Source organism: Serinus canaria, chromosome 7 (genome assembly GCF_022539315.1).
Source record: "Serinus canaria isolate serCan28SL12 chromosome 7, serCan2020, whole genome shotgun sequence".
Classification (NCBI taxonomy): Eukaryota; Metazoa; Chordata; class Aves; order Passeriformes; family Fringillidae; genus Serinus; species Serinus canaria.
The window spans coordinates 4,647,717-4,670,427 of record NC_066321.1 but is presented as its reverse complement, the minus strand read 5'-3'; the positions used below and the strand labels follow the sequence as shown (position 1 = coordinate 4,670,427).

The following is a 22,711-nucleotide window of genomic DNA, read 5'->3' as shown; positions in this document are numbered from 1 at the left end:
TTCACCAGGATATCCCACCCTTAGAAAGAGACACTCAAGAGAGAAGCCAGTGCAACTGCAGCTGCCTTTTTCAACAACTGAGTGCCAGAAAATGTTGACTTGCAGAGAGTGGGTCATGGTCACGTTTTAAGCTTTTAAATATGGCTTATCCTTCCTTAGATGGAACAGTTACCTGGAGGTTTTTTTCTTTTTAATTTTTTTTTCACATATAAATGCTTACAGCACCTGAATAAAAGGGATTAAAAAATAAAATACCTTTTTTTCTTTCCCAGTCCAGAAGCCTAAACCTAAGGAAATGCTGCCATTCATTCCAGTAGGACTCAGGTCTCATCAGAACTCATTTTTTTTCCCCTTCTTTTACACAGCTCATGTCCTGTCACCTATGCCCAGCAACACACTCATTTTCACAAGAGATAAAGTATTTTTAGATTATGGAATCTCCTGGAAAACTCTTTATTTTCATATTGGAGTCAATTCACTGGGAACACGTTCTCATTCTTTGATGGACATAGTTCCAGAGAACACTGATTTAAAGTAGTTCTGCCTGACAATCTCTCCAATAAAATCTCATACTGAACCTTGCTATTGACTGGGCTCTGTGTTCCCCCAGTTTTCTGTTTTACTTGATTGCTTCCAGGTATTTTTTTCCTCTGTTGCCCACAATTTTTAACTTATTTCGTTTCATCTCACAGTATTTTAATCTGTCCATTTGTCATATAACTAAAATCATGAGCATTACTGCAGTGAGTTAAAGATTAAGTTACACTTTCATAGAATTTTGTGGAGAAAAGATGACTGGAATCTGAGAGGGTATAATGAATTCTGAAAATCAGTTTTTGTACGCTCTGTGCATGTTCTTGCTTCTGAGTGGAAGAGCAAGAGTAATTTCTCAATGTGTCAAAGCAAACTTCACACCACTGAGTAATATCAATCTCACTTAAAACTGCTGGTGACATCTTGACTTGTTTATCATAGTCTCAGAAATAATGGCAAATTTTAATTTTTAAACTATATTACACAGTTTGAGAATGACTTGGGCTTTTGGATTATACAGTTCCATGAGCTTAAAATTGAAAAACGCAAGTAGGGAATGGTAGGGAAGCAAAGCCCTTGTCTGGAAGAAAAAAAAATAAATATGGTTCCTCCTTATTTCAGCTATGAATTGCAGTGTGTGAAAATGCAGAATCTGCTGTGTACAGGTGGTCAGGCAGGTGGATGCTGTGCAGAGGCATCTGCATTCCAGGTAGGAATACTCTAGCCCAGCTCCCAGAATTTACCACTCTGGTTACCTACACACAGCTAATTGCTGAGATGGGAACAAGTGAGAGACCAGAACTCACTCTGCAAATGCAAATGAACACTCCTGCAGCTTCAAGTATTTGTACAATAAATGTTTAACTGTTTATGGCTCCTGGAAAAGAGCCCCGAGGAGCCAAAGCATCCCCTTCACAGAACAGATGTCTTTTCCTTATTTGTTTATTCACCTTGGGAAGATCAGGAGCTGGGAAGTCAAATCCCCCCAGGCAAGGAGTGGAAGAACTTGAAACCAAGTCTTAGAATGTAGCTTGGCTGAGGGCTCCCGGGGCAGAAAACTGACAACTGCACTTCTGACAAATTATGTGATGCTAGCCCTAGAATTTGCTCTTTTCTTTCTTCTTCTCTGTCTCCAATTTGATACCATTCTGTAAATTCAGGCTGACATTATAAATTGCTCTAGGAGGACCAAAATCACGTTTTTCAGCACACATGCCTGTCACTTTTTTTTTTTTCCTCACTTCAAACACCAGGTTGCCCAATTATTTTAACACTGTTGAATGAAGCAATGAATAGGCAAATAATGTCACTGGAAAAAGAGTACATGGAAATTTAATGACATGTTTTATTGATGGCCAGATGCCTCAGATGTGTTTTTCTGAAGCAGATATAATTTTACTATTAGTTAATGAAAGAAATAGTAATTAAATTCTCACACTAAATTCTCAATGTTTATGTATATCTTGGAAAAAAAATAGGAAAAAATGCCAAAAAAGGGAACTGAAAAAAAGCATTATTCCTTCTAAATAAGATTTCAGGATGTCTAAGCTATCCCATCTCCTCACATCTAGGTGGTGATAGCTGAAGACAGACCCCGTGCTGTCGTTCTCCCTACGCCTCAAGGTTACCAGTGCTTCACAAGCATTTGGTGTCAGGTCCCAGCCTCTGCTCGGTGAAAAGCTGTCCCTGAGGCCTGGATATTGAAAATACACTGAAGATTTACTCTGTGATGTGATCTAATGGCAGCCAGGCAGCAGCTACCCAGCTACAATTCCTGCTCACGGGCTGAGTTTAGGAGCGTCAGGGGTTTTTGCCATGCAGATATGTCTGGAACTCCTGATACAGAGATTGTGCCCAGAGTATTTAGCTACATAAAAATCCTTTGAGATTTATTCATACAAAAAGCTTGCTGCCTTTCTTGCTCCTTGAGGAGTTTTATTAGATTATTTGTTTGTTAACAGGGACGAATTAACAGGTAACTCTGCACACTAATCAACAGAAAGGTGATAGAACATCTTGAGTAAAACTGAAAAGGAGATGCTCATAGTATGAGTTTAAATGTTTGTTTTCTCAAAAAAGGGCAGCCTCAAAACAGTAACAGCAGGCAACGATAAATACCATTTAACCTAAATCCCTGGCAAGAATGAAGATTTCTCAGCTCATTCCTTGCCATCCCCTGAGTCACTGACTGGGTTCCTGCAGCCCTGACCATGAACCAGTTAACAGCCACTAACAGGCCCTCTTCACCACCATCCTCTCATCTCAAACATGACAGATTTACATCTCTGCTACACTTTGTGCATTTCATTAGGCAGCAGGATCATAGGAAACCTGAAATGTTTGAGTTATAATCTTTACACCTCTTTTCCATAATGTAGAACTCCGTGGGTTAACCATCCAACACTGCACTTGCTATTGCAAGCAGGGTTTCTGTGCTCTGAAGAAAGCATGTCCATTTAAATGTGTGTGCTAAAAATACTGATCGAAATTGGCATTCAGGGAGGCCAGACCTGACCAACACTTGATTTCACCAGCAAGGAACAGTAGCCAACATTTTCTCTCAGGAAAAGTGGATACTGCAACCGAAATGGAAACACTGGCTGGGAGCAGACAGGACATTCATTGCTCCTCCAGTGGACAACATCAGAGCACTCTCTACAAACCAAGAACCAATTAATGATCTGCTGGCACATATTATCATCATAAATGGCCAAACTTTTAAATCCTGCATTTAATTTGCCACAGAGACAATGCTGGTACCTTCACAACAGCTTTCCTTTGTGAATTCTAGCCTAAAAGCTCCTCAGCAGCAGCCCATCAAGGTAGGATGAAATCACATCACTCAAATATCTTCCACTGCTCATTCCCCACCAGCCTCCTCTAATTTGCTTGGCTGCAAAAGGATTTTGTGATGGAAAGTTATTAAATCACCAAGCCCATGACTTCTTTGTCTTGACAGTAGAAGAGGCTAAATGACCTTGGCTAATTTGAATAAGCCACATCTTGCTCTGTTGAGACAAAAATATAGGTAAGACAGTAATATACTGCCTTATACAATATAAAATCCAAGAAATTGGATGTTTGGTTGCTGAAACGAGGAGATATTATGATACTAAACTATGCAAATTGAGCCTTCAGCCAGACAAATAGAGTTCTTTGCTAGCAGCTCTTTTCCAAAGCAAAACCACACAGTTTTTGGGGTATTTTTTTTTAATATCCCTAATTTTTTCTCTTTTCTGCCTCATAATCCAAGTGGAAACCTTGATGCAGAATGCAGGGTGGTCACAGTGGGAATCATCCCAAATGTTACCTGATGGTTTCAGCAGCCCCACTGGTCCATCAGGAGCTCTGGGAGATTTCCTGGGGGCTCCAGGATTCAGTAACCTCATGTGAGGCTTTGTGCATCCCAGCCTTAAAGGATGAGTGATTTAAAGCTTGTCAGAATAAATCAGATGAGTTCATGGGGAACTCTGATGCAGGTGAGCATTACTTCCAGAAAAAATTCTCATGAGAAAATGGAGGGATATTTATAACTCCTGACTGGTTCAGGGGTTTTTTGTTACCTTGTCACACAACTTCACTAGGAAAAAAAATTAAATAATTAAGACTAGGATCTAAATGTAGGTCCATATCTTTCACTTTTATAACTTTGCATCATTCTTGAAAGGTCTGAATTTTCCTTAAAATTCTGAAATTTTTATTTCCTCTCTGGTAAACTCTACTTAAAATTTCCCTCTGTTTCACCTGTAGAAAGTCCAGGACAAAATGTGATTGAGTAATAGCAGCATTTATCTTCATCTTCTGATAACAATTCATTCAAAAAGGCTAAACAGAAAAATAATACTCTGATTATAGGCTGCTAAAACAGAACAGCTTTTGGCCAAATCTTCTCAATGTGTGTTCTGCAGTTTTTTAATACTAAATGATCCAGAGTTTGCCTTTGAATATTTTATTGATTAGGGACTTCAGAGATTATGGTTCAGATCACAGTTAATAAAGATCCAAATAATCTGAAGACTTGGAAGGATTCCATTTGCACAAGTATTTTTTGCAGTATTCTTTTAGCATTTTCTGGCTTGAAAGCTACAATATTAGCACAGATATTCTAGGAGATACTAAAAAATAAGTTAGTTAATTAACAAAAGAGATCTCCATATCCTGCAAAAGTTTTACTTTCCTATAGCTCTGACTCAGACCAAATCTCAATTTTGGCATTCCACTTTCAATTGTGTGCCATATACAGATATATAAAACACTGATTTATAAAACTGTACTGCTCACCTCTGCAGCCCTATTAAAACAAAAAACTTAAAAAAAACCCCACATTTACTAAGATTCATGGGATTGTGACTGTAATTCTCTAGAAATTATATTAATTATTATATCTAATGATTTATGTACTCAAGGCCAGGTAATTCCAACTACCCCATCCATGACAGATATTTGCCTGAGCCATTCCTACAACTTTCAGGAGGAAGAAAAAAAAAAAAAAATAGGTATTTTAGCCTTCAAAAGACCTCAAAATCAGACTGGGACAAGCTGCAAGCACATGAGCCCAGCTCTAACTAACCAGAGCCAGAGCCAGCCCCAGCCCCACACTGGGATAAACCCTGTGAAAGAAAGACTTGGAACTAGAAAGTTCAGTTTGCAATAATTTGGCAGCTCCCTGGGGCAGGTGAGTTCTCAGCTCACTGCTCAGCTGAGCAGTAAAAGTGGCTGCAAATGCAGCTGAAAGAAAGGCCTGGCTCTCCAAAGAAGCCTGGAGAGGTGTGTCAAAGAAAGAAGCTTAATTGCCAAGAGCAGATCTGGAGCACTCTTCAACCAGAACCACTCAAGCTTGGCTCTAGGTTTGGCACTGGGAAATTTTATCTGAGCCTCAGCTGCTCTCCCAGGAGCTGATGGGTGTGAGCCCCCCCTTCAGCAGGGCTGGGTTGTGCTGGGATTTTGGGATTTTAAGAAAGCTGAACAGCCCCAGGATAAGCTTTACAGGAGAGGTCAATATATATTTTGATTTCTCCCTTATTCAGCCTCTCTAAAGCATTCTTCAATTAGATAAAAAATGAAAAGGAGTCCAAAATTACCAAATACAGATGTCTTATCACTTCTATATGCTCTGAGGTTCAAATCCAGTGAATTACACCCCCCTTTCTCCTCTGAAGGACATTGGAACACATAATGTGAAACAACCATGCATAATAAAACATTTTTTATTTCATATTGCCACAAACTCTCCTGAATTTATGCATTACATTCACCTGCAAAAATGCATATGTGCCTGAAATAAAAGATGATCATACAGGAATGTCATTGTATTTACTACTATTCCCTTGAAATTCCCCATACATTACCATTTCACACTAGAGCAATGACCATATTTCCCCTTGCCAGGGAAGGGTGCAGGCCTGAATACAACTCTAAAAGATTGTTAACAATGAATTGATGTGAGAATGTGAAATTTAGAGAGAGAAATTAGAATAATTCCACTTACTGGATGCTTGTACTCCATTAGTTCTTAGAGATTTCACCCCTTTGGGGTTACCTGTGCCCTGAAATGGGCTTTGCCCAGGTGACACCCCCATATTTCAAACCACAGCTGATTTTCCTGGTGCTTGGGCCGTGAGTTATTTACACAGCACTGTCGGTGCCCCAGCAAGAGATGACTCTAACACAGCTCTGGGACCAGCTGGGCTCCTTACAATTCCCTGTTGAAAGTTGCTGTTGCCCTCCTCAATCACAAACCTCACATGGCCCCTGTTAATTCCAGCACCATGGATAATGCCTCTCTTGGGAGTCACAGGAAGGAAAAGCTGATGCTCTGGCTGGATTTCTGAAGGAACTTTGCCACTTCTGGCCACAAAAATGAGTTCAAAATATGATGGTGTGTTCAAGACTCAGAGAGTAATGAGGAATGACTCAAAGGTCACCCAAACATTTTTCCAATAAACAGATATAGATATATATATATATAGAGATGTATATATATATAGAGAGAGGGGGGGGAGACAATAATTACAACTAACTCATACCAAATATTTGATATTTAGGAATGTAACATAATGATACTTTAGTTGCAGCTGTTTGTAACAAACTACAGGATCATAATGTAAAATTATGGTTTTCTATATTCATTGGCTGATATTTCCACTGATATTTCCACTGATATTTTCAATTCTGCCCCCACTAAGGAAGTGAAAATATGGAACTGCCAGAAAAAAATCAATATTAATGAGTTTTTAACCATTTCCTAGATGGTGACACTTCATTATGTAGGTGTTCTGTGTGGCCTAGCAGAAGTATTTATTTAGAATGTTTTACCAAATTCTATGGTGATTTATTAAAGCAGACATTAATTTTTCCACTGGGAAGCTTTCATATTCATGTATGATAATAAAGAAAGGAGTGGGAATCAACATGAACCTTACAAAGTGTATTTGAGCATAAATTAAAAGGTTGTGAATATAGATTGGCTTTCTCCTGTGCTATCACACTCCAAAATACAGAACACATGCACAGTAAGAAAAGCAAACATTTCATTGCCACTAACATGCCATATTTTTTCTGAATCCATTAATCTTGTGGTTTAAAGACTCAAAATACAATAAAAATATAAAATAGTGATAAAATAATAATTTTTCAGCACTGGAGGTTTTTAATCCTCTGTCATTTAATCCAGAGTAATTTAAAGAAAAACATGAAATATTGAGGAACATAAATTTAAACAGAACTGAATGAATCAATACTATTTTCTGAAAAACACTCACCTGCAACTTCAGAAAGTTTCAGTAAAGGCCAAAAAGTGGTTTGGCCAGTTTCACTTCTGGGGTTTTTTTGGATGCAGGGCCCAGTGCTAAACCCGATATGCTGGCACAAATTTTGATTTTGTGTAATGCTCATTGAACAAGGACTATAAAACAGTTGAGCCTTCAAGAAAAGAAATGATTCCTATCAATGTGAATAAGAATTTTCATCTATTTTATGACAGCCTGTATCCTCACCTGGTTATATAAAAATAACTATTTGCAGTTTTGTGAAGTCAGCAGTATTGTGCTGATTAGTTCCAGATGGCTTTTTTTTTTTTTTTTTCTAATTTTAATTTCTTTTTCAATGTGGCTTATTTTTGGTGTGGGCTTAGATTTCACTCTGACAGCTCTGAAAATATGTCCACATGAAATTTTAAATTCTAATTTAACTTTCTGAACTCTACCATTAATTGTATCTTTCACTGTATATTGTCATTTTGCATTGCAGGAGAAGTCCCAGCACCTGTCTCTGAGTTTCTGGTTTGGAACATCAGATCTGTTGAACATCATCAACAATCATTCATCTGGAAATCTGCTGATTAAAAATAACTGATTCAAGGTATCCAAGATTTGGCCCTAAAGCTATCCTCAATGCAGACCTCAAAAAGTCATCTCAGCTGAGCTGAGATATTAAATAGTTGACCTTTCCCAATTTTTATTTAAGATTTCTCATTGTCAGAATTTGGTGACTACATTATTAAACAGTAGATTATTTCCATAAAACCCTCCTGAAACAATGTCCTCCATGAAAAATAATGCTCATAGCAAATTGGATATATTTTTCAATGGTTTTCTTTGACTTTTTTTTTTTTAAGCAGAAGTTATAAGAAAAAGAAAATTCATTGTGGCAAACAGTGTTTGTGCTGCCCAACTTTTGTTCAGTAAAGTTTCCTCATCCTTCTTTTGATAGAAAAGTTTCCATCCTATAAACTTAGTAACTAATGCAGTAAAAGTCCCAAAACCTCTGTGTGTTTTTAACTTGCACTTGGTTCACGCAAAATATTTTTTTTTACATTAACTTGAAACACGCTTTAGATTAAAATGCACTTCCATGGTTAAAATACGGCTCTATAAGTTTGCTTCTGGATGTTTTACACACATACAAACACACACATAAAACTATATGTATTCCCAAGGAGTAAATTCTGGTTTTCTTTGAACTCAAAAAAGAAAAAGCAGAGGAAGATTTGAGGTTGAAGCAGTTTTCACTCACCCCTGCAATGAACTCCTTCGTCGTAGCCATCGGAGCAGTCGTAGACCCCGTTGCAGAGCTGGGACAAGTGGATGCATTTGTTGGTACCAATGCAGCTGATGAAATTTGGGCTGCACTTGAAATCTGACTCCTCAGGACCTAAAGAACAGATGGAAAATTTCTTACACCTGTTTTTACATCCAGCACAAGGCAAAGAAGGTTCTGCACCTTGTTTCCTCTCTAAAGCTAAGGGCGACACTCTGCGTATTAGCTCATTTTGAAGAATTTGTTCATCTGGTAGACTTTAGAGCCTTGTTATCACACATAAAGTCATCAAGAAATAATTGGTCCAATTACAAATCAATGGCTCAGAGGATTATTTCCTAAAATACTGGTGGTTTTGTAGTTGCTAAAACAAGCCTTGCAGACACTAAAAGTATTAGTAAACTAAGATTTTCAATTGCTCTGTGAATATCCCATCAAGAGTCATATCAAGAGTAATAGGTACCAGTGTTTACTTCCACTGTTGTGCTACGCAGATAATTTCAGATATTTATGAAAATACATATAAATGTCACATCTCTGTGGCTGCATAAGATGAGAGAAACTGTTGCTCCAGCCCAGGAGACTGCCTCAGAAACTGCAGAGTCCAGGATGGAAGGGGGAGGATAAGGATGCTGGGATTGCTCCCTTTGGGATACCACCCCAGCTGCAATCACTTCTCTCTGTCCCCATTTCCCCAAAGTATTTGGTTCAGGGAGTTTTGGGGGAGCTTAGGGACTCTTGAGAATCACTTTTGTTTATCTCTTAGAAATGGTTCTGACTGATAAAATTCTTCCATAATTCCACACTATAAAAACTTTGAGATTTTTAACACAGCAAAGAACATTTAGAGGTCTGAAGGGTTTGGCTCAGTTGGAGGCTGAACCACAATTTACACACTGTATATCATTAGCTGCTCACAGACCAAAGGGGTGGAAATCTTTTAGGAAAACAACTTGAACCTCCTTGATTTCTCATGTTGGAGCCTTGGGTCTGTGCAGCTTGTAATAGTCCTTTAGGGAAAGCTATCCTTGGATGCACAGTGCTCAAGTGCAACATGCTCTCACCTCCCTCGAGGCACAGCTCAGGAGGAAGGACAGAAATCTCTGGCAGTAGCTGAAAGCTCTGTAATTAATAAGTTGGAAATCTCAGCTTTCTCAGGTCTTGTCTCTTGGAGTCAGCAGGACAAACCATTCGAGGGGAATCTACAACTTCTATAACAAATGTGCCGAGATGCCTCTCAGCACAGACCATTGAATAAAAAATCTAATGCACGAAATTTGTCCCAATTAGAAAAGCCCCAACAGCACAGGGCAGTCTCTCCTTCCCAAGCAAAGCAGGAGCCCCTGCAGGGCCCACCTCTGGTGCAGGAAAAAGGGATGCAGTGCCCTGCTCCCTCCTGTGACCTCCCAGCTCCACACCTGGTACCCCTGAGGGACACCAGTGACATCCTTGAGGAATTCCTGATTAACAGGGACACAGCACACTGGCTCTAGGCATGGGAAGGCAATGCTTGTGTGCATTAATGTGCCCTGTCTCAAAAGATTTCTGTGAAACCTCCCAGGATGAAACACAAACTACCCTCACCATTCTCCTTTAAATACACACAATTCAAATGTAGAGGGATTAAAAAGTTTCACAAAGAAAAAATATTCCCAGCATTTTTCAGTAAAATATAAGAAGAATTTAACAGAACACTGAAAGTTGATCAAAATTTATCCTAGATGTCAGGATTTGCTGACTATGGTAATGAAAAGAGAACCAGAGAGTTTGGGTTTGAGACATTTTATTCCTCACTTTGTACCCTGGGGCCAGGACACTTCATGCCATGAAGCATCCCATGTACCTACAGCACCTACAACCCCTGGCAGTGCCAGGGCTCCTCCAGGACTGCTTTGACTCTGCAGACCTTGCAAGGAAGAGCATAAATAAAGCAGCCCAAAGCTCAGTGCCAGGCAGGTCATATAAAACCACTGGGTTTGATTTTATTCCCATCTCAGCTGCATCAGTACTTGAAGGCACCTGAGATGTAAATAAACCAAAGTAATTCTCTGATTTGCCAGTAATAACTTGCTTATTCTTTGTGTAAGAGCATCTGTGAGAGAATGTGAGGAGTGAAAAAATCTTTTCTTTTAAAACAGAGAACATTCTTTGAAAAACAAAAATCAGATCTGTGAAGCATGTGAACCATGGTACCTACATACATTATCATAAACTTTAGATCACTAGAGGGTTTGCATACTTTAGCAAACAGAAAACTTGGGAGCTGTGACCAAAACCATTTACATATATCCTAAACTTAATGAGTGAAAGAAGGAATCTCTTATTAACATTTTAACCCTTAACAGACTAGGCTGACACGTTCCTGTCTATCACATTTTTTATTTTATTCTACTTGCTCCTAAAATACAAGATTCCTTCAGGACACAGACATTGTGCAATTCTAAACATATTCTCTAACTCAAAATACTGATAGAGGAACTTCCTAATGAAGATTTATTTGATTGGGAACATAGGATGGGACACTGAAAATCATTCCTGGAAGTATTACTGAAGTTGTTTTGGTTTTTAGAGAAACTTTGTGCACCACTTGTGAAAGGAGAAGATAGGAAGTGATTCCTTTCTCCATGTGATAAATTCATTTGTACTTTGGCTTGTTACAAGCATCATGTTTGGAGGGCAACTTGACTTAAAAATGAAGATGAGCTTCAGTCCCAAAAAGTCCTGTTTTATAGAAGCTTTGTGACTTATTTTGTCTGCAAAATAACTCTAGATGATAATAAGTCTCAACCATCACCACCAGTAGAATAGGACAGCAGGCCTCCCTACCCACAATTTCTATGACCTCTATTGAAAAAACTAAAATAAAAATTAAAATATCAAATCAAGCTGCATGTTGTGATGCCTTTGAAGCAGCACTTGCTTCTCCCACTGAATCCTTCCCAGCTGCTGCACTTTCTGAAATGTCTAATGCAAATAAAAAAAGAGTAGCTTTTCATCTTGTTTACTCTTCTTCCCTCTCCCTTTAACAGACAGCCACTTCTGGCAGGGTTATCAAGTGAACTTCGGGAAAAGGAATTTAAAAGTGTTCTTCTTCAAAATAATCTCAGTGTATTTTACATCAGTGCAAGGATGCTAAGAATATAAAAGACTGATGGTGTCTTTTCTTCCCTTGAAAAGACATAATAATTCCTAGCCTTGCCACTTGGTGGAAAAATAGTCAAAACTACTGGCTGCAATTATGGTAATACAACATCTCGATGTTTCAAACATTCATCCTGGGATGCTGCTTGGAGGGCAAAGAGGATGCAAGCAGCTCAAGAGAGTCAGCTCAGGCAGCAGAATATCCAAATGTTTCTGCCAGCAATTGTCTGGGAACAGATGGCTGAGGAATGGGAAGGAGCTGAGCCAGGGCCATGGGGGAGCCCCCAGGGCCATGGGGGAGCCCCCAGGGCTGCAGGCAGGGCTGTCCCAGCCCTAGGGGAGGGAGTTGGGGCACTGGGAGCTTCCCTGGGGTCAGAGGGTGATGGTCAGGAGTGGTGAGGGTACCAAGGCCAGGCCCATCCCATGGCCAGGTGCACAGATTATTGCTGCTTTCCCTGAATCTCCAGGAAACAACCTGTGCCCAGAGATAGACAGGCTGGAAACAGGAGAGAGATTAAGTTCAGATTTCTTTGGCTGTCAAATCACCTGGAAAAGCCATTTCTGATTTGGTCACACCAGTCACACTCACTGGAAGGAAGCTGCATGGTGCACCATTTCTACTGTGGACTCAGAGTGTGGAATATGACATTCAAACCTGCAGAGCTGATTTCAAGACTTTATTCTTTAAAATATCTTGTTCTTTAAAAAAATATCTTATTCTTTAAAATCACTCTTGGCAGCATGAAACAACCTGCAACATGTGATCAAAGATAAAATATCTGATACAATTTTAACTGGGTATTCTTCTCACAGGTGGAGTTTTCAATTTATTTCTGCCCAGTTCATTATCAAAAACCAAGGCTTTCAAAAGTGATAATCTTTTAGAAAACTTATAATCACAACATCTTAAGTAATATCTCTGACCCTGCCAAGACAAGAGATATTGTAGCCTAATGAAGACATTGTTTTTATAGGAATATTAGATGATTTTGTATTGGGTTTTCCATTAAAAAAAAAAAAATAAATATTTGAACTCTCACAAGAGGTTGAATACTAGATATTAATTTCTATGGCTGTGAGTTTGTGTAAATGTAAACTAAACACATAAGGTATCTAATGGTATCCCAACTGCTTTATAAAGTCAATTTTTAAACAGACTAGAGGCACATTTCTAATTACAAGACTTTGAAATGCTGGGATAAATGTATGGAAATGACTTAAAATCCTCACTCTGTGCTATCTTATATATATGCAAAGAAAGAATTTCATATTTAATAAGGATTTATGCTGCATAAGTAACCCCTTATCCATAGTTTCTCTTATCCACATGCTTCATTCAACCATGCAGACCGATAATTAATATAAATTTGAAGTCACCTTCATTTAAATCAGGTATTCAGCTGCCCATGTAAGGAGAATAATAAACATTTACAGCAGGATGTGGGTAACTGAAAAGAGCAAAGTAGAACAGCACAAGAAATGTGAACTGTGACCTCACAGACAGAGCATTTTATCTCCAAAATAACAATTCAAAGAAACAATAAAACCAGTGGCAACCAGGGGCTTTGTGGGCTGGCAAGTGAGCAAACACAGCTCCAGCACACAGAAGTCACGGCTGATGACAAAGCTAAGAGAGGAGTTAAACTGTAGAAACCAACAGCAAAACAAACAGAAACAAAAGAGAAAATGAAGAACTTCAGAAATCAGAAGATGCCTTTGAGTCAGCACAGTCTGACCAGCAGTTATCTGTGCTGGCTCCACTCGTCACACACCTGGTGACAAGGGTCTGCTCTTCACCTGGGGGTGTCAACAGCTCCTTCTGCTCTGCACAGGCAGCAGAAAAAACAGCCAGACATTCCCAAATCCTACCAAAATAGCTACCCCAGCCAAACATCCCAAATCCCATCAGAACAGCTACCCCAGCCAAACATTCCCAATCCCATCAGAACAGCTACTCCAGCCAAACATTCCCAATCCCATCAGAACAGCTACCCCAGCCAAACATTCCCAATCCCATCAGAACAGCTACCCCAGCCAAACATTCCCCAATCCCATCAGAACAGCTACTCCAGCCAAACATTCCCAATCCCATCAGAACAGCTACCCCAGCCAAACATCCCAAATCCCATCAGAACAGCTACCCCAGCCAAACATTCCCAATCCCATCAGAACAGCTACCCCAGACAAACATTCCCAATCCCATCAGAACAGCTACCCCAGCCAAACATTCCCAATCCCATCAGAACAGCTACTCCAGCCAAACATTCCCCAATCCCATCAGAACAGCTACTCCAGCCAAACATTCCCAATCCCATCAGAACAGCTACCCCAGCCAAACATTCCCCAATCCCATCAGAACAGCTACTCCAACCAAACATTCCCAATCCCATCAGAACAGCTACTCCAGCCAAACATTCCCAATCCCATCAGAACAGCTACCCCAGCCAAACATTCCCAATCCCATCAGAACAGCTACCCCAGCCAAACATTCCCAATCCCATCAGAACAGCTACCCCAGCCAAACATTCCCAATCCCATCAAGGCCTTGCATGGAGCAGCTTAAGCCTCCTGTTGAATCCTGTGCTCAGTTTTGTGCTCCTCATGACAGACTTTGAGGGCCTGGAGCGTGTCCAGGGAAGGGAATGGAGCTGGGAAGGGTCTGGAGCACCAGGAGAGGCTGAGGGAGCTGGGAAAGGGCTCAGCCTGGAGAAGAGGAGGCTCGGGGGGACCTTGTGACTCTGCACAACTCCCTGACAGGAGGGGACAGCCAGGTGGGTCTGTCCCTTCTCCAAAGTGATAGGACATGGAGCATCAGTGGGATACTCACATCCATAGGAAATAGAGTCAATTTGCACAAGGGGAAATTTAGCTTGGATATTGGGAAAAATTTCTGCCTCAAAAGGGTGAGCAGGCACTGGGACAGGTTGCCCAGAGCAGTGGTGGGGTCACCATCCCTGGAGATGTTTAAAAGACAATGTTGCCCTTGAAAGCATGGCTTAGTGGTGAGCACAGAGGTGCTGGACTCAATCATCTTTGCAGGTTTTTCAGACGTAAATGATTCTGTGGTATATAATTCGATCAGTCAATAACACATAATAATAAAAAATTTTTAAAGAATAAATCCACATTAAAATTCCTTTCCAAAGAATAGTTCCCAATTCTGTGCATTACAGCAGGAAAACAGTTCAAGGTGTTATCTGGCTGTAAAGCCTAACAGGGCTCACAGTGGCTCACCAGACTCCCATTCCTGGACTCCTGTGACACCCTTAGCCCAGAATTGTGCACAAATGAACCCACAGGTGCAGCACACAGCATATGGACATTGCCTTTATGAGCATCCCACTTTTAGAGTAAAGCTCTGCACTCCCCTTCTCCTCTGTGTGGATTTGTACACACCAGACAAGCAAACAGCAAGCCAGCCCAAATCTAATATTACACACCAGCTTTGGTTTTGGAAATACCTCATTTCAAACCACAACAAGGCTCTGTCAGCTCTGTTTGAGATGGCTTCTCAGCAAACACTTCCCCTCTGGCTCTGTTTCCTGCTCACTGCTTTCTGTGTGTCAGACACTTGCTCATCTTCACTGCACAGATGTAAATAATTAAGAGAGCCACAGGACTCATCCTTTCTCCTGTAATGGAGCTGATGGCCACAGGAGACAGGGGGAAAGCTGAGCTGAAGGTTGTACAAAAGCTGATGGAGAGGAAAAAAGAGGTGGAGGAAACACTTCTGAAAGAGCTCAGTGCTGAATCACTGCCCAAAAATCCCTCTGGGCAGTCTCAGGCTGGGGTGGGGCTGGAGGCAGAGCTCAGCTCTGGGGGGTCAGGCCAAGAGCAGCCACCAGAACTCAAATTAAGTGTGGGGTTTCCACCTAACATTAATGTTGCCACTAAAGCTATAAAAGCCATGCAGGTATTTAGATTTGTAATAGTAAAATCAGCTTATTAACAGAAAAGTCCATCTATATTCCTAAATTAAGTTGGATTTTTGAAACACTAAATTATCTCAAAATAGAAAATTCACCTAATAAAGGGAGAAAAGATCACCTCCTCAGCCAACCTCCACCTAATGCCACCATTCAACAAGACTGGGGAATTTTTTTCACTGACCAGCTCTAAATGTAACCAATTCTGGATTAAATACAGTGACAAAGTGGAGTCTTTTTTAGGTTTGGTGTTGGTTTTGGTTTTTTTGTTTTGAAACACCATTCAGGGTGATCACTGAAATTCATGGCCACAGCTGGAACACCAAACTTTACCTCACCCTCACTGCTCTGCAGCCAGGCTGGTTACAGAAATAAACTAAAAACAAGTGTGGGCAAAGAGAAGAAAAAGGAACTGAGATCAGTGTAGCCTGTGGAGCTCCAATATTCATTCCCTGGAGGAATGTGAGGAGCTCCATGTAATAAATAAATAAATAAATAAATAAACAAACAAATAAATAAATAGTGCTCAGACACTGCAGCACTGCACCAAAATGAAAATCCAGTTCAGGGCAGAGGGTAAGACAAACACCTAACTACTTTATAGAGGAACTGACAAGGACCTAAAGTATAAAAGATGTTTGTGCTTTGCATTTTTTTCTGGTGTCAGTGAGAATTATCCATTCAAAGAATTGATGAGGCTGGAATGTCTTCTGTTATTGTCACCTCTATGCAAAATGGCATTTTCATTCCTATGGAACAGGTTATAAAAATCCAGCCTTTACTAAAGTCAAGATAAATATCCTCATTTTTTGCCATTTTGCTTAAATCAGAACCTTATTTCTACTGCTTCATATGCACATAAGACCTACTGCCATGCTAATATGGCACCTCACCTTTCTCATTCCCCATTCTATAATGTCCTCAGATTGTGAATATAGATATAAGGATCATGTCTTGCACAGTTTTTACACCTCTGATACGGCTTAAATATTCCTAAATTTCACATTTCACCTTAAAACTTTCATGTAAAATTGCTGTAAATAAAGAGATGCAGTCTGGCAATATGAGATAGTATGGAAGATAAAGCATCATCTCAGACAAGCTAACAAAAACCCTCCTTGCAGTGAGGGAACACTAACCAAGATATTCACCTGAAGACAAAACTGGTTGGTGCTCAGAAGCAAGAATGAAGAACCAACAAGAGAACACATCTAGCAGGAATTTTTCTTAAAAATCAAATCTCTGTCTAGTCCTGCAAAGCTCAATTGTTTTATTGCTGTTTTTGATTAAAAACAACAATAAAACAATTCTTGCCATTACAATATTCCATCACAATGGTCCACCATAATTTAGTTATGCATCAATGCATTTTATATCTTGCTCAATGACCACAGCTTGAGCTTGAATGGTGAAACTTCCCATAGAGATGAGAGAATTTCTGCTCTTTGCCACAGGTCCTAGAAATTAAAAACCTAATCCTAAACTCTTGCATGTAGCATGTATCAGAATATAAAGGGAGGTCCTTGTATGTACCACCAGCAGCAAAGTCATTGCTAATTTACATTCCCTGGTTATTTTTAAGGAATGGCTTTGTAAACATTTGTCAATGATGTGGAGAAAGGAAAAAAAAAAAGTATGTTCTCAGGAAGCAAAAATAATTAATATTCTTTGTACTTGCAGGGACAAAAAAGCTTTGCTAATGGATTTTTTGGTGATTTACTACAACACACCACAGCAATAATTTATGATCAATGAAGTAAAAAATGAATATTGTCTCATGTAGATGGTCACTCCTCATTAGTTATAAGGAACCTATTTTTAATTTGGAGATTTTGATTTAATTAGTGTCACACATCTCAAGGCTGTAATGCCTGGGTGTCTGTGTGGCACAGCAGTGGCTGCTGGGAGGAAATGGCACGAGGAGAACTGAAGTGTTAATTACCCAAACAATTAAAGTGCCCAACTCCAGCAGTAGTGTAACACACCGACACTCACATTATGGCTGTGTAGGTGGCCAAAGTGGGGAAATGTCACCTGTAAATGTTCTTTGTAAAGCAGTGCAATCATGCAATAGGACAGCTGGATGCAGCAGCCACCCAAAGCTCTGCAGCACCCCAAAGAGACACTTTTAAAAAGTCTGTTTGACATAGTAAAAGTGTGTGTGACACATTTACACACAGCATCCCTCTCTGGGCAGACCTTTCCATCGAGTTCCAGCTCAGCTCTTCTTTAGATGCAGAAATTGTATCAAAATAAGATCCCCTCAGAAGAATTTTAGTGGACCATAGCAATACCAAGCTCTGATGGAAACCCAAGGCCTGCAGCTTCTGAACATTAATGCACTCCCACACAAGCTCAGCATGTCTAGGGACTGAGAAGGAGCTTAGCAAGCTCTCTTTTCCATCAGCAGAACTGGAATTCAAACAGTTCTCAAGCCCTAAGTAACACAACATTTCACATAGTTGGATGAAATTTGTAATATAAGACATTTTTCAAAACAAGACAGGACTAAAACATGCATTGATACTTTAACTCCTAACTATAAATAGCAAAACTCAAAGTTTTCATCTCATTTGCAATACTTTCAGATGTTTCAGCAGATGATGTTAGTATCAACATGCATTTTTTATTTGATTTGGGGTAAAAATTTACCATTAAAATTCTGTGTTCTATAATCACATGAAAAATTAGATCTGAGGGCCAATACTGTCTAAGTATTTGAGCCTTTAAAACAAAAAAGTCTGTATCACTTATTCATTTTAAAGATTATCATATATGTTTAATTCAGCTTTAAAACAGAAACTTAGAAATAGTTCTCATGCATTTTTAAACCAAGCTAGGCAGTTTGCAATCATAAACTTATTCATTTTTATTTTGTACGCAGACATATAAATTGCATCCAATTAAAGTAAGTGTTCTACTTGTTTTTTTTTTTCTTACCTAGTCATGCACTGAAAGGATGAGAACCAATTTCAATTGCTCTAAGTACAAAATATAACACTATAAAAGATGTAATCAGCTTTGTTGGAGTCTACAGTGTGTCAAAAAGATAGGAATGGCATGGCTGTGTGTTGTGGAGACACTGAGGATCCTACTTGATTGAGTATTGGCCTAAAACTATAAAGTGACCTGGAATTTCTTTTATTTGGAACAAAAAATAACATGTGTTGGTGTGTGTGTCACAGAAAAATTTCCATCTCTAACAACATCTATGTGTTTTCCCTTCCTTAGTGATGAAAATAGGAGAACATCTCCTCAGATGGGCAAAAAAAAAAAAAATTAGAATAACTGGCAAAAGAATGCTGTATTGCTTACAGGAAATGTGAGATAAATAGTTCTTAGAGACTTCTGAAAGGCTTTGTAGTGTTACAGGTACTACAATTCAGAGAGAAAAATAGTTTCACATGTTTACCAGCAAAAAATTAAACAGCTTTCCCTGCTCATTTTAGTGCTCTTAGAATAATTCTGAAGAGGCATTACTGAGGGTGATTCAGTCCTGGCTGTGTCAGTCTCCCCAGACAAAACCCAAAGTGCCTCCTGCTGGCAGCAGACACAGTCCCGGTGGGTTTCAGCCCTTCCAGGGCAGATCTTCCCCCATTATTGGGCAAGCACTAATGAAATTCACAGGGAAGCCTCCAGCTCATCCAGCTGCATTCCCTCTGAAGGGAGATTCTGCTGAACTCAAGGCCAGGAGCAGGAGAATCTCCAGATGTGATCCTTACCCACCTGCCCAGCAGCTCCTGGAGCTTTCTGCAGTGCAAATTGCAAAGAGCTGGAGTGCTCAGGGTGTGTCTGAGCTGTAAAAATGTCTTTTGCAGTTCAGTTCTGTGTGTTTGGAACAGAAATTCGTATTTCACCACTAACAGAATAGCCCAGGAATTTCCAGGAACTCATGCCTGGCTTGTAGCAGGATCCTCACCAAATGCAGGGGACTGGGGCATTAAGTCTGAAGAAGCAAGAGGAATTTCATGTGAAACGCAGGGAGAATACATTGGGGTTAAAAGTATAATTTGCCTGCTGAGCATGTAGATATTCAGTGTTTGTTTACCTACTGTTTGTAGAGATTCACTGTTTGTAGAGATTCACTGTTTATTCACTGTTTATAGGATATTTTGAGCTTTCCATCATGTCCTAGAAGAGCTGAACACTTCAGAGGACTCAAGAGTAAGGGAAGCCCAGAAGTGCAGGGACTTTGACAGGGACAGAGGGAAATGAATGCCAACAGCCAAAATGCTGGAAGACAATAACCAAAACCACACTCAGCTTTCCATCTTTTACCATATCTGCCACCATTTTTTCTACAACTTATAGTGCCAAAAAACTATTCTATGATCTCAATTTTCTGTCTCTCTTCAAAAAAAATAGTGCTGCTAAGCCATGAGATTAATCATTTCTGACTAAGGAAATCACTTCCATCATGGGGAGCTTCTTCAGAGAGTGTTTGCCAAGAAATCCAGCCATTATTGGCACTCATCAAGGTCTAGCAGAGAGGTGTGTGTCAGAACAATCTTTAAAAATTATACTCCAAGATGGGAAAAACATCCTTTTGGTTTATTAAACAAAAAAATCTTTAAATGAATCCAAGCCCTTATTAAAATCTTGTGTATAACTTAAACTGCCCTTAAAACAAACAAACAAAACCAGCAAAACTTGTTATGAAATTATGAAATAAAATCAAACCTCTTCCATATAAATCTATGAAATGGTAATTACAATGGTAATTATATTATTTAGTAATGTTCCCAAGTAAAATAGAACAAACACAACATTTTCGTTCTATGTACACTAATTTTAGAATGTATTTTATGTACCTGAACTAGAAGTGTATGGTAACAAACTAATTGTGAGATAAAATAAGTGTGTTGAAGATAGAAATGAAGACATGCTTCTATTTTTAACAGGGATAAAAACCAGTTTATGGACAGTATTTCCTCTCTTTCACAATAGGACTGGTGGTGGAAAGATTTCCAGATAATTGCAACAGAGTGCACTGAGCTGGACTGATGATTGCTGTTAAGACTATTTCCTCCAATATTGGGCTTTAACTGTCAAGACTGGAGATTTAAAACTATATTCAGGTGAATAGTTGTAATGTTTTCAAAGATCAAACCCCTGAAAGTGTCAAAATGGCTTATAAAGAAGATATATATTATGCTGGTTTTTATATATAATATTCTAAACCTTAGAACATGCTGCTTTGTCAAAATGAAAGTGGAGTTTCTGTCTAAAACTTTTTTTACTGTCTTGTGTTAACACGCTGTGACTCAACAGTTAAAGTTCAATATGGCAAAAAAAAAATATTCCTGGGCCTATATTTACAAGATATTCTAAAGTTCTTATACAGATCTGTAAAAAAAAGAAAATAAAAAATCAGATTTAGACAGAAAGAGCATATAATTGTCCTTGTAATTTCATGTTGGTTAAAAAAAATATAATCCTTTATATTTTTGTTGAATATATAAATGTTAAATAGAGAGACAGTAATCTTCCCCCTGATTTACCTGCAGCCAACAGACCTGGGAGATGAAGGTATGGAAATTTCTGGTGTGAACTTGGTGTTTTCAAGTCCAACTTTGTAATGAGTCCTCCTCTTCCAGGAAAGGGATGACATAAATGACATCAAACTGATTATTTTTTCTATTTAATACATAAAAAGCCCTACAAAAAATGTAAGACATGGTTCCAAAATATTACCAGTGACTCAGTATTCAGTAATTCTTGCTGAGAATCAGCAGTGCCTAAAAAATGGATAGGCTCAGTGCAGCTGGGAATAAGTGCTGCAATTTAAGTATCTTTAGAGTAGGGACATTTATTGTTCACTTGAAATAGAAAGCAGAAATTTTCCAGGAAAGTGACAGTACATAACAGATATTGGTGGGGTACTGGTGTTTTTTGGGGTCTTTTCAAGTCTACAGTGGTTGACTAAATAATGACAGAAATTCTATATTTGATAACTACAGAAGAGACATGGGTGAGTCTGAGTGCTGCCAGAATCATTTACAGCCTTTACAGGCAGGTTCTAGCAGAAGTAACTCATTTACTTGAATATAATTTCACGCAATTCCTTTTGTGCTCAGTGAACCTATCTGCTGTGCTCTGGCATTTGGTGAAGCACAAAAGTCACTTTATTCTGAAGAGAGCAACTCAGAAAGAAAAGACTCTAATATTCATATTTTACCTGAATACATTCCTAAGCACTTTTCGGACACATATATTTAAAGGATTCAATTTAGAGCCTGCTGCACTGACAATGTTATCCTGTTAATCTCCACAGTTTGCCTTTGTGCTGTTCACTTCTGGGCTAGAACCTAAAAAGTAAGAGAATTGTGTTCCTTTTCTCAGCACTGCTTACTTTTCATCCATGCTCAACTCCTGTCAACCTTAGGCAGCTTCCACAAGAGCAAGATGTGATTTTAGTTATCCCCCATTCACAACTTTCTGACATTCAGCTTCTCACAGACATTTATCTATTTCTTCTATGTCTTCTATTTCTTTTCTAAGTAAAGCAGTCAATGGTGTCCACAGATATTTTGCTTTAAAACATTTTGTAAATATTTAATTTTCTGTCTATTACCTCTCACACCTTCAAAAAGTTCTGGGTGTAGATACAGAGCTCATAAAGCACATGGAGAGAAACTAGATGAAATCTGGACAACTAAATTCAATGTTAAGACTGAAAAAGTCTCCAAAACTCCATGAGTGAAATTCACTTTCAGTTCAAAGCACTGCTATGCAGAAGCACCTAGAAGAGTTGGAAAGGGAGGTGTTTGCACCACACACAGGAGCATCACGGAAGAGATGAGAACTCAGAATAATTCATTTCCCTTTATCATTAATTCCAGCTGGGATCAACCTGGGCTTGGAGAGCTGTATCTACATCAGTGCTGGCTCTTATTGCTCCAAGAGGAGACTGAATATTGTTTTTTGCAGGGCAAAGATCTGAATTGCAGGTTAAGAAGGTTGGAGTGCAGAATTTGAACTGTCCTTTGTGTTTGACTGAAGAAGATGCAGTAGGTGCATTGCCACAGTCTCCTTTTCCAGACCTCTCCCATTGCTACACAAACACCCCACTG

The 22,711-nt window shown here is 39.2% G+C and overlaps 1 protein-coding gene across 1 annotated transcript in view; it reads right to left on the bottom strand.

The window, feature by feature from the left end:
- LRP1B (LDL receptor related protein 1B) overlaps positions 1–22,711 on the bottom strand; it is a 474,765-nt gene that overhangs the window by 359,762 nt on the left and 92,292 nt on the right. The window contains exon 3 of the mRNA XM_050976996.1: positions 8,548–8,685. Coding sequence (XP_050832953.1) covers positions 8,548–8,685 — 138 coding nt within the window. The remainder of the gene's footprint in view (positions 1–8,547; positions 8,686–22,711) is intronic.